We start from the raw sequence: 20,717 nt of genomic DNA, 5'->3' as shown, positions 1-20,717 counted from the left end.
AGTTGGTTTGATTAAGTATGACAGTGTGAGATTTGGAAAGAGAAGAGGAAGAAAAGTGGCAGGAGAACGATGGCTCCGGAAGAGAAAAGTGAGCAAGTTCCTAAGTAATTAAACTGTAAGTCAGGCCAAGCCCATCACGGGACCCATGAACTTCAGTCAGTGCCTCACAGAGAGGGGCTTCTTGGCTTTGTTTTCTTCTCTTCCTTTCTTTCCTTCTTCCTTTTTTTTTTTTTTTCTTGGTGTCATATTTTTGGCAAGACTTTCAGAAGTACTTAGCTGTAGGATATTTTCTCAGCTGCAGCACTGTTGACATCTTGGGCTGGTAATCCTTGCTTATGGGTCTGTCCTGAGCGTTTAGGATTTTAGCAGCACCACTGGCCTCTGCCCAGTAGACACCAGTAGCGCCCCCAATTCTGAAACAAAATGTCTGCAGCATACCCTGGGGGAAATTCTCCCCCAGTTAAGGGCCCCTGCTTAGAGCAGAAGGCAGCCGGTTTTTCCTGCTGCAAAGTGTTGCAGTTACTACTTGGGAAGGTGAAACGGTGGGTCACCTCACCCCATCTCTTCCTGCTCCAGAAAAATATAAAAAAGAGGGGCCAGCTGTTCAGGAGTTTTGTGGGTTGGGAGTCAGTGTGACCGTGCTGTCTGAGGTGGCTACATCGCTAAGGGTCCTTATGGGGTCCTTTGGGGGACCTTCAGGACTAAATCGCCACACGTGAAAACCCACAGTCAAAAACAAGCAAGTAAACAAACAAACAGACAAACCACCATCACCACCACCACCCACCAAAAATAGGAAAGTAAACCAGGACTGAAGGCTTTGGAGTTTTATTAAAGATGGACTCATGGTTAGCACCAGACTCCCTCCTTCTGAAGCGGTCTCAGGAGTCCTGTCTGCATAGAGCTGGCCTGGGTGTTGATATGTGAAGAGGCTGAGAACATGTGGCATAAACATCGACTGATATTGTTTGCCATTTACACTCAGCATGTGTAATGCAGCAGGAATGGCTCCTGGTGGCATGTGACTGCCCTTCCAGCCGGGTGCGCGGTGCCTGGGACCTCTCTTTCTCTTTCGCCAGCTCCCTCGTTCATATTCCCCCTCCTCTGCCCCTTCCCAGACTCGGGAGGGAGAGTCTAAGTGGACGCTTGTCATGACTGGCATGCGGAAAGCTGGTAGAATGTTATTGGAATTTTCTAGGGAGGCACATGCGCGACACCCAAAATGATTCCCGGCTTCAGTGGCCTCAGGTGAGCGCTCCATGCCAGGAGCCCTGCTCTTTTTTCCAAAAGGTAAGGTTGCATGACGTCATCCTACCTTTCCCCAGCCCAAGCAGGAAATCAAGGGTTTGGTGGGGTTTTTGGTTTTTTGTTTTGTTTTGTTTTGTTTAATTCTTTACTCCGGGCAGCACTTCTGACGATGTTCTTGGCGCTAAGCATTTGTGCATGAGTATGCTATTTGCCTGTATCCCCACCCCTTCCTGTTTAAAAAAGTTGTAATAAATGATTCACAACAGCAGGGTAAATGTGACCTACAACAGCTCCTCATGACCCCAGTGAAATCAGCGATCCCAGTATGAAGGAAGTGTAGATGCTTTTTTTATGCTGGTTACTAAACTCTTTATAAAGAAAAGTCGTACGGCTACAGGAAAACAGATTGCATTAACACCAGATCGCATTATCACCAGATCGGAGGGAATGTAAGGGGACATTTTCGAAATCCTGAAATCTTATGAATAATGGGGGTTTCCTAAGGTTGAGGTGTTTTGTGTTAATTGCTGGAATTTGTCTATGATGGAAAATGAACCTTAAGGCATTTGAAATGTCTCGTATCTGTTCAGTATAGAGGCAGACTCATGAACCGGAGGGGAGTGCTGTGTTAGGATTCATGAGCAGGAATATTTTGCCAGAAAAGAATGCATGAAAGTTGCTTCTGAGCACGTCTGAAGGAGCCGTGATATGCATTTCAGCAACTTTAGGGATCTTTAAGTAAATTACATTTCAAAATACAACTATTTTAATAGTCCCCAAGCAAGCAAACAAGCAAGTATATAAGCTTCTGTCATGAGGTTCAGGGGACGTATTTGGACATGGATGTGATGATCTGTTAGCAGGCTCAAGCACAACCAAATGTGACTCACCTCGTTTCTTTATCTGATGCAATTAAAAGTCGCTTTGACATATTCGGGAGAGGAATGCTGGTTCTCTGCTTGCAAGCGTGTCAAAGTAAATCCACACTCTCGTAAAATGGTGTGTATGATGTATCTTACATCATGGGAATGTTTTTAACCTTAAAAAAATCCATGTGTAGCTTTGCCATTGGTTTCTGCCTTCCATGTGTTGGAATCTTTTTTTTTTTCCTTTCTTTCTTTTTTGCACGTTTTTGCCAAGATGTCAGAAAACTGAAGGGGAGAGGTTAATACTTTCACACACTCACCCCTCCCCCACATGTGTACACTAACAGCTGCCACGTATGATTTTGTGGAATTTGATATTTTGAACGAAATGACTTCCTTATTTTCCGTAGTAATATAATAATCAATTTTACTATAGAGAACTGTGTACATGTCAAGCCTCGGCTGCCCCTAATTAGCAATGGGGGTAGCAGAGGAAAGGGCTGGAGAGCAGTTTTGAGTGAAAAGCCAGCCATCAGGTTTTAACCATTCTTTTTTTGCTTCAGCCAAGGCAGTTCTCAATCTGCTTGGATCCGAACCACAGGTTTAATTTGTGGCGATTTGAGAAAATATCTACAAGGGCATGTGCACGTGAAACCGAGATGGGCCTGTCCCTCTGTGGCTGCTTTCAGTTTCCTCTCCACAGTAACTTTCATACGACCACCGCTTTGCAAAACAGAGGCAAAAGCCAGAAGTCACCTACATAGAATATTCTCTGCCTTGGGTGGCACCTGTGTTTAGTTGGCTGTAGTCATAAAGGTATGTTTCTTAAGGCACCAGAAACTTCCATCTACTTTCTCGAATAAATAGTTACATGGTGTTTTAAAAAGTCCCAACCATAAGATTCTCATTTACTCTAAGGAATTTACTCTAAGGAATTAAAAAGGGCACATTCCCAGCACATGCACTGAAACATATACCTCATATTCCATGATGAATCACTTAGCATATTCTGCTAAGGTCTCTGTTCCCATAGGCCTAGAGACAGTCGTAAATTCAAGTGAGTTGAATAGGTGTTTGTTCAGTGCCTCTAATTTGCCCGGCCCTGAGCCAGACAGACACTCAGGAATTTGAAAGATTTTAGGATGTGGATGTCTTCAAGGAGCTTATAATTTAGAAGGCAACAGTCATCCCCCAGCAAACCTCACCCGGCTTCCTACAGCAGGAACTGTATATGTACTCTGGGGCAGTCTTGCCACAAAAAATATTTTTTGAACTGTGTGAAAGACACTTCAGTATAGCTAAGAAATATCGACGGATCACCCACCGTGTTTGTGACCCTTTGTGGGCATATAAAAAATTCGGTGTTTGTTCTTAAGTATAATTTAAGACAAATGGTCATGCTGTTTGTAGTGACAAAAACGGCTTGTGGGGATCAGAGTAATGAAGAACAGATTGATTCTATTCCTTTAGAAATTGGTGAATCTCAAACTTTGTTTCACAATGTCTCCCGGGTAGCTATTAAAAATTCCAATGCCTAGCGTGAAAAGGAGTCTCCGGAAATGGGACCCAGTACATTAAATGGGCATCAGTACATTAAAAAACACCTCAAGTAATTGCAGTGCCATTGAAATCTAGTGATATAGATGATTTTATCAAAGACTTTTTTTTTTTTTAAGCCTAGGGTGAGTTGGAAGGTGGACTTTCTCATGATGATGTTGCTTTTGACTAAAGAACTTTTGACATTCTGCAGTCTGATTCTTCTGTTCTCTGTGTTAGTGAACTCAGTGTAAATGGAGGCATGTTTTCTTCCTGTTCAACAAAGATAACATGACACTGAGCCAATCAGTCTACCAACTAAATTACCTGAGGTTTGTGAACCTTGAGTGTTTTGATTCCAGGAGGCCAAATGTTGTTGAACATGTGGGCTGAGTCTCTTAAAGGAAGATAGGTATAAGAATAATCACATTTTTCCTTTGCATGGAAAAGGAAGCTCCTTCCTGGGGTACTGCACAACTAGTAGATAGAGGCGGCTCCTAAAAAATACAGCTGTTACTAAATTCCTTATAACTCACCATAGATTCTTAGAGTTGGAAGACTGGTTCAAGATCATCTAGTTCAGTGGTTCTCAAAGTGCAGCATCAGAAGCACCTGGACTTGTTAGAAATGCAAATTCTCAGGTCCCAACCCAGACCTCCTAAGATAGAGACTGGGGTGAGCTCAGCATCTGTGTTTTGAAACTTTCCTGATGCCCCTGATTTTCCTGATGTTCTGATTTTCAACACTCGAAAATCACTGTTCTGGTTTCACCTTGTTATTTCACAGTCAGATCGAAGTGGAGATTAAGTGCCTCTGAAGTCATCCAGGACTAGAGGAGCAACAGAGACTAGAAACTCAGATCTCTCGGGCTGAAACCTGTCTCTACACTGTGGCCAGATCATCCTTGCTTTTCCATGTGTCCATAAATAACAGCTTTAGAAAAACACCCACCATCCTGAAATCACAAGGCATAAAGGAACCTTAAATGTTATCTCATCTGATCCTCCCATTTCACAGATGAGAAAACTAAGGTCTGCAGGGTAAACTGACTGCAATAAGATGTACGATTATTGGTGACAGAGCCTGTCTAAGAAGGGGGTCTACTTAACAACCAAAGTAGTGTCTCTCCTGGCCTCCTCCCCAAATACCCCACACTGCCTCTTCAGTTTCATGTGGACTCCTAGTATTTGGCTTAAATCACATTGATTAATATGTCCAGGTAATAATCAGGCAACTCTAGGAAAAGACCAGCTTTACTGAGCGAGAACTTAAATTCTTTAAAATTAATCTAAATTTTTATTTTGATTTAAAATTGGCTTGAGTTTTATAATCATCCTTGTACATTTACCAGAAAAATCTCAGTGGTATAAACTACTGAAAATAAAGTTTAGAAAACATAGGGACCATTCCTGGAACATGTGTTTCATTTCAGAATCATGTAGATTAGGCACATATCTCCTCAGATCACACACTGAAATTGCATTTTCTTCAGACTTAGTTAAAAGGAAAAATGTGGCAACAAGTCTGTTTGTTGAATATTTTAGAATTTTATCCTTGATGTGGTGGTGGTATTTACATAATTTTGACAGTGTTCAAAGACAGAGTCTAATCTACATTCTCCACGGAGCTTCATCTTCAAAGCCTTTTAGCCGCGTACACGTGGCACATTTAGCTAGGGAAACAAATTGAGAATGTGATACACAGCTATTATCTCTGCACACACACACACATACGGAGCAGGTGTGTACATGTATAGATGTGTTTATTGGCTCCACACACGTACTGTGTACCAGGCACTGTGACGTGAAATGGCCATGTAGTTTCTGCCTTCAAAATGACCGTTGGGTGTGAGGACATCAGATGCGTGATGGAGTAGACAATTAGTAGCGAGGGTGGTAGGGGTTAGAGTGTAACTGAGGCTTAGCAGAACGGCGGGGCATTGTGGGGGCTCACCGAAGGGGCACGAGCACACACTGGATGGGGGCAGGAGTCAGAGGAGGCTGCCTGGAGGAGGTGCCATCTAAGCTGCGTGTTGAAGGATGGTAGTTACCCAGGTGAGGGAGAGTAGCGGGGAGGTTGTCCAGCTGCAGGGAGCAGTATATTGCAAAGGTGTTCGTGTGCCCATTGTTCTTCCCTGGGGCTGGAGTGGCCTATAAACCCCGAATTATTTCATTTGCTTGTATAAACATTAACATTTGGCTTCATAGAGAACTTATATAGCAGTTTAAAAATATACATTTCAACTTTTTTTTTTGGCCACGCCCACGGCTTGCAGGGTCTTAGTTCCCAATCAGGGATTGCACTTGAACCACAGCAGTGAAAGTGCTGCAGTGAAAGCACCAAGTCCTATACACTGGACCGCCAGGGAATTCCCTTAAATATACATTTCAAACAGCTTCTTAAAAAAAACAGCTTCTTTTTCCATCCCCAAAGACCCTGATGTTCCCTGGAAAAGTTTGTGGGTTGAGAGGTCACCGTATCTTATGTCACTGAGAAAACAGATCTCTCCTAACCCCTGGAAGTGAAATCACCCGCCTTGATTTCAGCCTGCACAAAATGAGTGAAATTCTGCATGAATTTCCTGAAGAATTGTGTCTCAGGCAAACCAACTCCAGTCCCGAATGGCTCTGAGCTGCATTTTACTGTGAAAGCTGGTTCTGTCTGTGGCATGCTTCGTAGAGGAGAGCGTCTTATGGCGAGGCGCTTTTAGTATTTCATTCACTTAGTCTTCACGGACAGAGTTGAGAGCCTCTCCTTGTGTAGAACTGCCTGCCCAAGAAAGGAGGGTTAGAAGAAATTAAATTATTTCATGCTGGCTGGACTGCAGCACATCTATCTGAACCAAGATATATATAACAATTATAGTATAACAATAGTTTCTTTAAAAGCATTCCCAGGAGCTTAAAAATAGTTCAATTTGTAAGTAATGATAATAATAATAATTCAGTATTATTCAACTGCTATTATTATCATCACTGTGCTTTGCAGAACACCTGTACATCATGTTTGATCTTTGTAACAGCTAGCAGGGTGGACATTATTATCTCCGTTTGACAGACGAGGAAGTTAAACTTTAGAGTCATCAGATTTCAAAGGTGGAAGAGGCCTTGGAGATCCTTTCATCCAGCTTTCTCATGTTACACAAAAAGGGAAGTTGACTGACATGTAATCCCACTGGGAGTAAATGGCGGCTGTGGGACCTGGCCTGGGTCTTCCGAGTTCTAGCTCGCCAATTTCTTCACTCCACCACACTGCTTTCAATCTTCAGTGTGTGAAAAGAAACTTGGAAGAATATGCATTTGTTTCTTTAAGGGAAATGCTGAAACCAGTCTTACATGCTGTTTTATGAGCTCATGCAGGTACAGAAAAAGTCTCTTACTTTTATAATTTTTCTATATATAGATGGGTAAACTGACAGCTATATAGATAAATAGATATACACACATATGTAGATGTTATTGGTGAGATGAAGGTGGAATTAGGCAGTGTCTCAAAGTAGGATATCAGCTTTATCTGTATAATTTTATTTTTTTGATAAAAAACATCTGGGCCCAAAATGCCCATAATGGTAGCATTTGTTAATTTGGAGTGATGAGCAATTAATTAGTAAGTATTGGTTATATTGTTTAGATTTTTGTAGTTTTATAATTCAAAACAAAACAAATATGAATATGAAAAATAAATTACCACCTACAATACCATCGTTTTATAAAATAAAGGATATTTTAAAGAAAGAAAATTGGTACAGAAGGAAGGAAAAGAAAAAACAAAGCTAATATCTGGCTCTTGGTGGTTAAGTTGACGTTAATTCTCTCTGCTTTAAGTCTTTTCCTGTTATGACACTAGCAGGATGTGTATTCTTTTCTCTGCAGTTGCTGCATTATCAGGTCTCTTTTGCACACTTTGAGCACTTCTAATAACTCCGGCAGGAAAGGCAGGCCCTCTCTTGTCAGTTATAAAATCACTAGCTGCCCCTTTGTGACTGCACGTCCCACAGGTTCCTAGAATCTTATTCTGACTGATTGAAGTGGTACAGAGTGCAATGGACCAAAAGGCTGGTGATCTGGTATCAAATGTGTTATTTAACGTCACATCCTAGATGTGTTAGCTAAACTTACTGTGGTGATCATTTTGCAGTATATACATGTATCAAATCATTACATGTGTACCTTAAACTTGTACAATGTTATATGTTAATTATATACTCATAAAGCTGGAAAATGATAAATTGGGAGAAAAAAACACAAAATAAAGGAAATAGCTTTATATTTAGTACCTTTAAACAAACAACTCCCCCCCAGGCAAAAAAACTGCACCCAAGGAAGTAGGTACAGGAATGTGGTTTTAGAAGCTCCCTTTCATGAATGTGGAAACCGAGGATAGAAAACTGGCCTTACGGTAAAGAGACCCTCATTCAAGTCCCAGCCTAGTCCCTGGATGCCCTTTGGTGATTCTTCTGACCTTTCTTGGTCTCACTCAGTCTTCTTAATATAAACTGGAAATGGTCATATTTGATTTACCTACCCATATGGTTGTCCTAGAGGTCAGATAGCCAATGAGGTGAAAACACTAAGACTCCAACTAAAAAATATGAAACAAAAGAGAGATGATAGGATTATCATTGCTGTTATGAATCATTCCAAGAGGTGTCATGGTGATATGAATCATCATATGATAATGTCAGGCTAAAACCCAAACATGGGATAATGCCAGCATGAACCCAGTCATCTCAAAATTAGTCACAGAGGCCTCTCAAGTGATAATCCAGGAGCTCTCTTGTTACCAGGAAGACAGCACTGTCAAAAACGTGTGTGATCTCACTCTTCTCCCAGAAAGAAGACTCACCTGTTGCATGCTGATGGGGACGGTACACCCTAGTGCCTGCATGAGCCCCGAGGAACGAGGATGAGCGCTGGCTTCCAGTCCCAGCTCTCCTCTGTGTCGCTGTGTGATTCACATGTTATGGCAAGTCCTTTGGTTGATTCACATGTTATGGCAAGTCCTTTGGGCTTCCCTTTTTTCCTCTGTAGAATGAGTGTGTTAAACTAGTCTCTGAGATCTCTTCTTGCTCTTAACACTTGTGATAATTAGCTACAGGGTAAACTTCAGCCCCAATATTACTGTGGTATCATCATCGTCATCTTTGTAACCTGACACTTAGGGCTGTTCCCTGTGGTTCATATCCTGACCTAGCTTCTAAGAGTGTTACAGCGAGTTGAGAATTTATGATTTGAGGTTCAGCTCCCAGGAGGCAGTGGAAGGGCAGGACCCAGCAAAGGCCTGACCCTGAGCCTGACCCTGACCCTGACCCTGACCAGTGCACTTGATTTGATTTGGTTGCTCCGTAAAGTGTGAACAAACCTGGAAAACCTTCTCTTGTCTGGTCATGAGCTCTCTCACCCGGATGGTATTTGTATCTTACCATGTGAGAAGAAATGGCATATTCATTGGGACTGTGTTGAACTGGAAGTAAATTTAAATTCCTGATTGTGTATCTTGGAAGTTATGGTGCTTACTGAAAATGTGACCGGTCCCATTGGGGTAGGTGCCACCATGCTCTGAGCTGCGGTTCTTGGCTTCTGCTTCTGGATGGCCAAACGTTATCAGGGCAGAGCTTGCTGTGAGTCCACACACATTCATACCACTGAACTTCAGCTGCGTCCTTGCGTTATTGCATGGCCTTCAGATCTACTGTTGACTCCTTATCCAGTTCACCAAGCAGCTGTGGTAACGCTCTGTGTCCCCCCAAGTGCCAGTCCGCACTCCTGCTCTCTCCTCTCCCAGCACATGTCCACTCTATTTTTTTTTTACTTCCTTTCTCTCTGTGTTTACATCTCTTTGTATTCTCTGTCATCCATCTCTGTCTGTCTTTGAGGAAGATTTGTCACTCTGCCTTGGCAGAGCTCACCTGCCCTTTGCCCTGATGATGACTACAATGACGGTGATGGTAGTAATAGTAATGGTAATGACAGTGGTAAGAAGTCTAGTAGTTGTGCCGCTCGCTGCTGCATTGGTTTAGCGACTGATTACTGTGTGTAGGAGCTGTGTGGAACAGTTTATGCCTACCCTGTCATTTAACTCTCAGAACAAACCTATAGCTTAGGTTACAGCTCAGATATAACCATCTTTGCTTTAATAATGAGGACTGAGGCTGAGAGAGAATAAGTATTTGCCCACAGTCACCAGCTGATACGTGGCAAACTAGAATTCATACCCAGGTTGATACAAACTCTGAAACCTGTGCCCTTAGCCTCTGGGCAATGCCCCTTCCCATCCCCGCCCCCCATGTGTGATGCAGAGCTCAATCACATCGGTATGCTTGGTATTCCATTAATATGGCTGAATCGATTTTACCTCTTTCTACTCTGAATCCTAGTGGCAATGAGATTATCTCCGAGGACGTGAGTGACAAATATCACTTCCTCTGTAGAGGAATGTTTTCTGAAAGGGAAGAGTGTGCTGTGATCACACAGAAGATGTTCTCTTTCCAGTAATCTTCGGCCAATGCCACGTCCTTACGTCTGTACGGCACAGTTTCCAGAACGTTCTGACAACTCCTTAGTGTATCCCGCATCAACCCTCATAATGTAAATGAGGAAAGACTGTGACTTCTCTTTTCATAGTTGAGGACGCTGAGGCTCAGGGAGGTAAGGTCTGTTGTCCACTGTGACTCAGTTGACAAGCGCTGAGTTACGACTGGAACCCAGGATGCCTGATTTCCCACCCTGGTTTGTACAGGGCAGCCCACAGCCCAATATGTACACTTACCTCTCCTCCAAGTGAAAGAAGACCAGAGAACCATCATATCTGTAATAAAGAACTTTTCCTCCTGGGGGATAAATGAATGCCTTGCATAATAAAGCCAGTTCTTAGTACAACAAAAAATGGCTTGTTAGGTGCTGAGGAATGAAAGGCATGGCTTAGAAACTGCTCCCAGGTGAGGGCCGAGGCATTATGTCCCCTCGCACGGGAGCACCTGTGTGGCCAGAGCCGGCTCTCCAAACCTGTAGAAAGTCCTGCAGCCCACACCCTTGCGGGGCCTCTCCCCTGGCACCCTATTCATACGTGGCCTCGTGACCACGGTGCGGGGCCCTTAGTCCACGGAGGATGGAGGAGCGTTCTGTTTCCTGAACCTCCAGGAAGCAGGTCTCTCTGGTCAGCAGATACACCAAAGTACCTGCCCGAGCGTCCCCTGAGTAACCCCTCGCCTCCAGCCGCTGGGTCCGTATGGTCATTCTGCTCTGCAGAAGGAGCTGGGGCGTGACAGGGAGCTCTTGAGTCAACGTGAGGCCATGGAGGGAACCGTCTGAATTCCATGCAGGTGGTTCAAGGAGGTTGGCTTTCTTTTTACATTGTTATTTTTATTAAGCACATAAAGGAAATGCATTGGCTCATGGAAAGAAAAGTCCAAGCAGATCCAGGGGAAGCCGGCATGAGGCATCCCTATGCAGACATTTAGGAGTGGCCTGTGCCCCTGTCTCCAGGCCAGTGTCTTTGGGTGGGCTTTATTCTCAGGCATCCTTAAGTGGTGGCTTAAATTCTGCCAGTTGAGCAACCTGGCCGTGGCCTGACAAGAAGACAAGTGTCCCTCTCTTGACAGCTCCAGCAGTATCCAGGAGTGTCCATTCCTGAGCCAGTCACTGTGGCCAGGGGCTCTGACTGTCCAGGACTGGGTCACATTGGGTGGGCATTACTATTCTTCTTGCATAGATGAGAAAATTCTGAGAGTTGGAAAAATTAAGCGACTTTCCCTCATCATACAACCAGTAACAGGCAGACGGAAGCCTGGTCTCTGACCACAACTCACCCTATTGCTGCCTTTCACCAACAGCTGATGCATCTTTGCATCTGTACGTTGATTAATAAACCCAGAATGTTTGCAAGTTTTTGTTCAGAGTTCAGGGAAGGCCCTTGAGTTGGCCTTTTCTTTCACTTGTTACATTTCTGTGAAATGTCTGAGGCTTGAACCACTTCCTGGTGTACCTTACTGTTTTGTGCTTACCTCGGAACATTCATCCTCTCTGTGTTGACCTGTCTCCCCTGTGGTTTCGGGAAGATTTCTCTTTTTCCATCTCTAGCACCTTTGCCTGGCACAGAATAGATGCTCAGTCCCTGTGGGCTGAATCAAACTCGTGAAGCCCCGTTGGCCCCTTTGCTGGAGTCTGTTTCAGAGCAGAGGCCCTGCGGCCCGTCTGTGTCATGGGTACCCTCCCTTCCTTTCAGAACAGGATGGATTATGTCACAAAACTCTTGCTGAATTTCCAGCACCCCGACTCAAACTGAAGAAGGACAGTGCCTCACTTCTTGTGCCCAAATACTAATCCATCATGACATCCTGCTGGGGACTCAGAATAAAATGTGAAAGAGCTTTGGGACAAAGAGTGAGGGTTAGAGACAGATGTTGGCTGTCCCAGGGGGTGCAATATGTCACACATCCATTTGACACTATGGGATTAAACCATTAGAAACAGTGTTCATCTGGAGCTCCTAAATCTCCCAGTATTATAAAGGCAACTCGTTCTCCTTTATGTTGTATTTTATTTCTAAAACTCTTGAGAGAAATTCTGCTTTAACTGAAAAACAAAACCAAAAAACAAACAAAAAAACCAACTTTCTAAGTGAGCAGGGAACCAAAGTTTTTAATGTAATTACTCGCTGTGAATTCCTTTTTTTTTTTGCACTGTGAATTCTTTGTTACAATTAACGGCTCAGGAAAGGAAAAGAAACCTCAGCCCTGGGGGAAGTGAGCCTCATGGAGGCCTGGATGGATCAGAGCGGCTGTGCTGTTTCTTTTGCAAATGTGGACCGGCCCTCTGTGGGGTTGTGTGGTAGGTATTCTAGCTCTGTGCCGGATGCCCAGGTCATGTGCCTGACTGGGCTGCACTCCCTCCTGCCGAGAGATGAGGTTTGACCATATGACTGCAAACAGAGCTGCTGCACAAGACCTAGAAGAAGAGAGGATGTGGCAGGTGCATAGAACCCTGCCCCCCACCTGTTCCCCAGACAAGGGGGCATCCCTGCTCTCACTTCTGGAGCTGACAGGGGTTCCAGAAAGGGCCTGTATCTCTGCACCTCCCCAGGGCTCAGCAAGTGCCTTGCATATGGAAGGTAGTCAGCATCTCACTGAACAGAGGGGAGGACCACAGGGAAATATGGGTGGAGATGATAATTTGGTGATGAAATAGATAGTTCTGGAACTTAAGGCTTTTGGAGGCAAGGCTATTCTGTCAGGCACTAGAAGCTGGTTTGAAAGCTCTGGGTTTTCATTGAGGTTTTACTGCCACCCAACTGTGTGCCTTTGGGCAAGTCACTTTCTTTGTTAATGAGAGGGGTGGATGACTTGATCGCTAAGGGTCTGTAATTCTCCCAGGGTGCCATTGCTCCAGCTGCTTAGAGAAATGTGACTCGGAAAAGGAAGAGACTTCTGGGTTTTTCTGGCTCTTGGCTAAGTTCCCAGAGGGTGTTCAGATCCTGGGTCAGATGGTCTGTGCTCCCCAGGATCTCTGGGGGCAAGAGTTCATACCAGAAAGATCCAGCCAATGTCCCCACACCCACTGCTGCCTCTCTGAGTGGAAGCCTCTTTTGCATCTAATTTTCTTGGTGGATTTTATAAATTTCCTATTGCTTCTGTAACATGTTACCACAAATTTAGTAATTTACAGTTAAATTTAAATTTCTTACAGTTCTGGGGATCAGAAGTCCGAAATCAGTCTCACGGGGCCAAAGTCAGGGTGTCAGCAAGGCTGGTTCCTTCTGGAGGCTCGAGGGGAAATTTTGTTTCCTTGTCTTTTCCAGTTTCTAGAGACCACTTGCATTTCCGTGGCTCACGGCCCCTCCCCCTATCTTCCAAGCCAGCAGCATAGCATCTTTTCTCCTCTCTGACTCTGCTTCCATCCTTACATCTTCTCTCTCTGACTCTGATCCCCCTGCCTCTATTTTATAAGGATTCTTGTGATTACATTGGGTCAACTCAGATAATCCAGGATAATCTCTCCATCTCAGATCCTTAATTTAATCACGTCTGTACAGTCCCCTTTACCATTTTAGGTAAGATTCACAGGTTCTGGGGATTAGGATGTAGAGATTTTTTTTTTGTGGGGGGGTGTTCATTATTCAGCCTACCACAGGGATTATCCATTTGATTTCAAAACCTAGATTTGGACAGGGAGTGAAAGTATTGGAACTCTTGCTTTGGAATGGGGAATTGTAGACAGCTCCCTAGGCCGGTGGCTCTGTACCTGAGTGAAGTGTAAGCTGTATACAACAGCAAAATCCATTTGTTTTCTGCATATATTTAGATTCTCCTTCCTATAATGCATCCATTATCTTCCTTCTTCATTCTGTTCGTGGCGGTTACCAAGTACCCACCAAGTGCGAGGCAGTGTGCCCGGAAAATGCGAGAATCTCCGAGATGTGCTCCCTGCCCTGGTGGAGCTTACTTACGTTTAGTGGAGGGAGAGAGGCACATAAGCAGTTATTTTCAATATAAGGCAGTGATGTGACAGTGAAAAACCAAGGAAGACAGGAGGGTGACCTCTGTTCTACCCTTTAGGGTAGACATGCCCCAATTTTTGGCTCAGAAGTATGATTGTTATATGCACCTGAATTTTAAGTTATTAATGCTGATAGGCTAAGAATTTTAAGGCTTTTTATAAGTAGGATAAAGTGCCTTTTCTTTTTTATCGAAGGGTCTTTGGTTCATAAAGTTATCTAGCTCTGATGATTCCTGTGAAATCACTTCCATTCAAGGTTGATTCAAGTTAAGGACAATAGGAATTTGCTAGGCAAAGCAGAAGTTGGGAAGAAAATCTAGCCAGTCTTCTTAATTCATGCTGCATGTGAATGAGTAAACTTCTGTAACCTGGACTGTCCTCAGAAAAGCACTCGTTTCCCGTGGCTGACCTACAAATACCCAGCGAGGTTGGCTCTCCTAGTTGGAAAGACGGCTCTTCCTTGCGTGTCCTTTCAGAGGCAAAGGGGAAACTCCAGCAAGAGCTCCCTCCAGCCCAGAACACAGTTTTAGAAAACACAGTTGACTTCTCTGGGAAAAACGGAACCAACCTTGTCCTACTCTCTCATGGAAACCAAGTTGGCACCTCATCATTGCCTTGTTAGCAAGGACAGGCTGCGTTGCAGGACAACCCTGGTAGGAAGGGTTGGCACTGTGTGGGCAGGGTTTTGAGTTAAGCTTAATTGCTCCTCCAAAGCTCAGCTACTTAATACTACACAAGTAGAAACCTATCACCAGACTCTAGAGCATCCTCCCTTTCCTTTCATATTCTTGCCTACGTGGACAGTTAGCACTTTCGCAACTCTGCTGCTGCCATGGTTTGTGCCCGGGCCACACTGGGGCCACCAAGGCTTGGCTGCAACCAGCACAACTACCCAGAGGAGAAAAGGTCTGTCACGACCTTTAACCAGCCCCCCAGTATCTTAAAACGCAGCCAGCCTGTGTTGTCCTTGGAGCACAGCAGGGCTGCCGGCTGGGTGAAGGTCCTGTCTCTTTAATGACTTACAGCAAATTCTTGATCTCTCATAGAATGAGAAAGAGTAAGACAAAGTCGTTTTTGTCTGGCTGCGAAGTGTGTTTTGTACTTGAATTTGAATGTGGGTGTGCCTAATGTTCTGAGAACTCACTTCAGGCAAAACAGTGAAGCAGGCCATGAAGAAGTCCTCGGGGAGGGCTGAGGAGCTGTGTACTTAACCACTTGTGCCCCTTCTCTTCTTTGCAAAGCCTGGCTGGGGTTTGACTCCCTGGTCTGTACTCACCAACAATGGGTATTCGTTAAGTAGATCACGTAATCTCTCTGAGCTTTAGGTTCTTGCCCTGCAAAACTGGGGTGAGGTTACCCATAGCCCATAGGACTAATGGCGAGATCCCATGAGATAACATAGGCAAAGCACTGGCCACACAGTGTCGCAGTAAATGTGAGAATCTCTCACACTCACCTGCCTCCCCCACCTGCCTCCCCTCATTCTCTTGGACCAATGTAACGCGCCAACCCAAAGTGGGAGAGGAGTGACATGCCACATACCTCCCTTTTTTCCCTCGCCTGTCCCTACCTCTGGCCCTTCTCCTTTGTTTCATTGTCATCAGACTTGTATGGGACAGAGCATGTGACAGTGGACACCTTGTCTAAAGTGTCCCAGCTTTGCAGTTTCTATCCCACACTGCCGTAGACATGCTGAACGTGCAGCCTGGGCTGTCCATGGCAATCCCAATCTCAATTGCACGGTCCCATTCTTCCCATTAAAATGTCCTGAGAATTCCAGTTTATCAACATCCCGAACACATTTCCTGATTGCACCCACTCCTCGGAAGGGGACTTTAAGACCAGGAAATATAGGGTCTTACAAAAGAGCCATGACAATGGTAACCACGTGTCCCAGATTTTCTGGGAAAGTCTGTTCCCTTTCCAGTCCACGGGTCCTGATTTTTGGTCTAGAAAACACCGTAACCAACCAACAGGGGTCACGTGAAAGGCACGTGTCAGACAGAACACCCCCGAAATAAGATTTTGTGAGAGCCCACCACTGCCTGTGATCTCAAATTCAGATTCTTCACTTGTAATTTTTTGATTTTTTCCTGTGCTAGTTGGGTTTGAGAGTGAACTGAAGGGCACATGATTCTTGTTGCTTTTGGATGTGAAATGAGGACAAGGATGAAAATGTGTTAGGCAGAAATATACACACACGATTCACTCTGTGTGCAATTTTGAAGACTACTTTTTTCATTTAACATTAGAGTCTATGGATTTTTCTCGTGTCACTAATTTTTCTTTCCTTTGTAAACGATGACCTTACCAAATTCAAAATGGAGCCTATGACCGGCAAGGATGAGTGTGGGATGAGGATGGGAGAGCAGATACCCAAGGAGGACTTAGTGTGGTGGCATGTTTTCTGTCTTAAGCTCGGTGATGGGAACACTTTTTTGTTTGTTTTGGGCTTTTTTGCGTTACGCGGGCCTCTCACTGCCGTGGCCCCTCCCGTCGCGGAGCACAGGCTCTGGACGCACAGGCTCAGCGGCCATGGCTCACGGGCCCAGCCGCTCCGCGGCATGTGGGATCTTCCCGGACCAGGGCATGAACCCGTGTCCCCCGCATCAGCAGGCGGACTCCCAACCACTGCGCCACCAGGGAAGCCCGGGAACACTTTTTTGAATGTCTTAAATATTACATGATACAATAGAAATGTACGCACCAGTAGTGAATGGTTACTGAACATTTCATTCTATAAATATGTTATAATTTACTCACTTTAAAACTCCCCTCCCTACTATTATCAGTTATTTGTAACTTTCAACGTTGGACTCTTAAATAATGTAGTATCATTAAACACCTTTGGGTATCAAGTTTTGTCTGCATTTTAGCTCATTTTCTTAGGCTATATTTATAGAATTGAATTATTGGGTCAAAGAGTATGGCTGTAATGAATGCATGTCGCCAGACTACCTTTGGACAAAGTCGCACGAGTTTAGACTATCATTGATATCGTATCCATTCTGCTTTATCTCACCAGCACTGAGTGCTGTGAGATATATATATGGCTATATAGTTATATATACGTGTGTATATATATATATTTGCTACTTCGCTAGGCAAATATTTGTTTCTAATGGTTTTACTTGTATCTCTTTGATTACCAGTGAGATTGAACATTATACCATATAAGAATTTTTCTGTTGGAGTTTTAGAATAATTGTTTAATTGATGTGTATGAGTATAGGTTTTTGCAGACTCGATTACATGTGGGGCCTGTGTGGGAGGGTCTTATTTGTATGGGAGGGGCGACCACGGATGAGCAAACAAACAGCCTGTTGTCCCCCTGGGTGGAAAACAGCTGTGCATCTAGGCCTTTGTCTCCCTGCAGTGCCGCCAAGCTCCTGGACAAGACCCCGTTCTCGGTCAGTAACGCAAACCCGCTGCTTCCTTCGCCCGCGAGCCTCCAGCTGGCTCAGCTGCAAGCTCAGCTCACCCTCCACCGGCTAAAGCTGGCACAGACGGCCGTCACCAACAACACCGCGGCCGCCACCGTCCTGAACCAAGTCCTCTCCAAAGTGGCCATGTCCCAGCCTCTCTTCAACCAGTTGAGGCATCCGTCCATGATCAGCTCCCCCCATGGCCACACCGGGGTGCCCCAACACGCAGCAACCATGCCCAGTGCCCGGTTTCCCTCTAATGCAATTGCCTTCTCGCCCCAGGGCCAGACACGAGGCCCAGGGCCCTCTGTGAGTCTCCCCAGCCAGCCCCCCAATGCCATTGTGATGCACCCTTTCAGCGGGGTCATGCCTCAGACCCCTGCCCAGCCAGCAGTCATCTTGGACATCGGCAAGACTGGGCCCACCCCTGCTGCAGCGGGATTCTACGAGTATGGTAAAGCCAACTCGGGCCAGGCATATGGCTCTGAAACTGATGGTCAGCCCAGTTTCCTGCCAGCCTCGGCCTCTACCTCGGGCGGCGTGACCTATGAAGGGCACTACAGCCACTCAGGGCAAGATGGCCAAGCCGCCTTTCCCACGGACTTCTACGGACCCAACGCCCAAGGGTCACAGGTGGCAGGTGGATTTGCGGCTGAGCCGGCCGGGGGCTTGAAAGGCGAGGTAGGTCCGCTGCTGCAGGGTCCGAACAGCCAGTGGGAGAGCCCCCATGGATTCTCTGGCCAAAGCAAGCCCGACCTTAGAGCAGTCCCCAACCTGTGGCCTCCAGCCCCCAGCCAGCCCTATGAGCTGTATGACCCCGAGGAGCCCACCCCAGACAGGACCCCTCCTTCCTTTGGGGGTCGGCTCAACAACAGCAAACAGGGTTTCAGCGGAGCCTGGCGGCGGGCCACGGAGGAGCAGGCGATGCTGTCTGTGCAGCCCTTGCAGGCGCACGAGCTGAATGACTTTCACGGTGTGACCCCCCTCCACCTGCCCCACGTCTGTAGCATCTGCGACAAGAAGGTGTTTGATTTGAAGGTGAGTCATCCAGGACCGGCTGGGAGCCACAGCGGAGCCTTGTGGGCTCTCCACCACAGCCCAACTCCTGCTGCTCACGGGCAAGGAACTGTGACATTTGGGGACTGGGTAACAGAATTTTGCCATCGGTACCCTTGACGAAAAGCCTAGGTATTAGAACCAGAAGGAATTTCAGAAATGTATCAGGGCCAGTCCCTTGCTTTAAGGCAAATAAGAGATTCTTACCCATGGTTATAGGTGAGAGATGAGGGTGAGTGGAGCACCAAGTGACCCCACTTGGGTTATGGAAAAGAGACTCAGGAATTAGCCTCTGCCTCCTTGCCTACATTCCTTGAGAACGTATACTGTACTGGGTACAAAAGGGGGAAAGTGTTAGCAGAATTTTGAGTTGGGCAAGGGAGTAATTCTCAGGTGGGACCTAGACAAATTGTTATAGAGGCCTCAGCTTCTGCATCTGCAAAATGGAGGTAGAGCCTTATTACACCTTTTCAGTGGTTGTAAAGTGCTTTGGGCCCCTGCAAACAAAAGTCCATGGTAGTATAAATTTTCCCCCAAGATGTATTGATGACGCAGTAAAATATTCCAAAGCAAGAATAATTGCAGTTAGCAGATATTAAACCCTTCCTCTGTGTCAGCGGTAACTCTCCAAGGTAGATACTATTATTATACTCATTTTACAGATGCAAAAACTGAGGCCCAGAGAGATGAAATGACTTGTCCAGGGCCCCATAGCCAGAAAGTGGTGGAGTGGAGATTCAAACGTGGGTCTGACCCTCCCAGAGCCTGTGCCTCTTATCACTGAGCTGTACGGCCTCTTGTCTCTCATCTTGTCTGCAGAGCATAGTAATCCTTGTTTAGCGGGCAACACACCACAGTGTGTCATTCACCCCTGCTTGGATTATGTCATGCAAACGCATCCCTGTCACTTGGGTGGACCATACCCTCTCACCTCCTGTCTCAGGAGGGGGCCGGCTAACGTGGGAGTTGATGGAGGATTTTGTCTGTCATAAGTCTTTTGTAAGGCTTTGCAACTCCCTGGGAGTCCACCTGCCAGATTCTCATATGTACATCGGAGGTGTGGTGGGACCAGGGGCCCCCTGAGAGGGGAAGAGGAAATCGGACTTGTGAATCTGGGCTCCTGTCCAAGATAGGCATGGGATGTGCAGGTGGAGGCCGATGATGATGATGATGATGATGACAGTGACGGCTGGTTAGGGAGGCAGGAACGGGGGAGGAGCCTGGATGGGAGGGGAGCAGGGGAGGGAGAGGCATCAGCAGGGCTGGTCCAGCATCTGGGCACTCTGCCCTCCCTGCCCTTAGGAGGAAATCTGTACTCATCCACTGCCTTCCTGGGGGCTCAGTTCTCCTTCGGTCATTTTTCTCTCCTTCTGGCCTAGGACTGGGAGCTGCATGTGAAAGGGAAACTCCATGCTCAGAAATGCCTGCTCTTCTCTGAAAAGTAAGTGCTGTCCAGGAGGACAGGTTCATGCATGCACTCAGCGCACGTTCACTGAGCACTTACTGTGTGCCTTGCTTTGTTCTTGCTGGGGAAAGAGCAGAGGACAAAACAAGCAAATCTCTGTTCTCAAGGAGCTTTACACTTAATGGCAGGGGGGTGGGGCAGTGTCAGACGATAAACTAGTGAACTCTATAGCATCTCTGGTGCTAAACGCTAAGCAGAAAACGGCATCAGGGCAGAGGCAGGAAGTGTGTGTGTGTGTGTGTGTGTGCACACTCAGAGGGGCTGGTGATGGGAAGGCCTCACTGAGGACATCCCAGGAGGGCATGGAATGAACTGTGGCCGTCTGGGGGACATGCACTCCCAGCAGAAGGAACAGCGAGTTTGAGGGCCCTGGCGTGGTCCAGGGATGCTCAGGCAGCATCAGTGTGAGCAGTGCGGAGTACCTGGGGGGAGGAGCCAGGGAAGTAGTGGGGCTGCATCCTGAGCACTGGGGCTTGTGGAGAGGACTTTCACTTTTGATTTGAATGGGACTGGAGCCCTGGAGGGCTGAGCAGAGAAGGGATGTGCTCTGGCTTCACTGACTGGGACCCTGGCTGCCATGCTGAGAATAGGTGATGGGGGCAAAGGCAGACTCGGGGAGACCAGTGAG

The 20,717-nt window shown here is 46.0% G+C and overlaps 1 protein-coding gene and 1 long non-coding RNA gene across 2 annotated transcripts in view; one reads left to right on the top strand and one right to left on the bottom strand.

Annotated features, from left to right (window-relative positions):
• Nucleotides 1-20,717, top strand: part of RBM20 (RNA binding motif protein 20) — a 216,860-nt gene that overhangs the window by 138,389 nt on the left and 57,754 nt on the right. Inside the window, exons 2-3 of the mRNA XM_073793974.1 lie at nucleotides 17,520-18,606; nucleotides 20,004-20,065. Of these exons, the coding sequence (XP_073650075.1) occupies nucleotides 17,520-18,606; nucleotides 20,004-20,065 (1,149 nt within the window). The remainder of the gene's footprint in view (nucleotides 1-17,519; nucleotides 18,607-20,003; nucleotides 20,066-20,717) is intronic.
• On the bottom strand, nucleotides 5,859-8,648 carry LOC141276735 (uncharacterized). The gene is made up of 2 exons (XR_012326724.1): nucleotides 8,496-8,648; nucleotides 5,859-6,419 (listed from the first exon to the last, which is right to left on the bottom strand). It is a non-coding gene; the product is annotated as an uncharacterized lncRNA (long non-coding RNA).

Source organism: Tursiops truncatus, chromosome 16 (genome assembly GCF_011762595.2).
Source record: "Tursiops truncatus isolate mTurTru1 chromosome 16, mTurTru1.mat.Y, whole genome shotgun sequence".
Taxonomy (NCBI): Eukaryota; Metazoa; Chordata; class Mammalia; order Artiodactyla; family Delphinidae; genus Tursiops; species Tursiops truncatus.
This window is presented reverse-complemented; position numbering and strand designations above follow the sequence as displayed.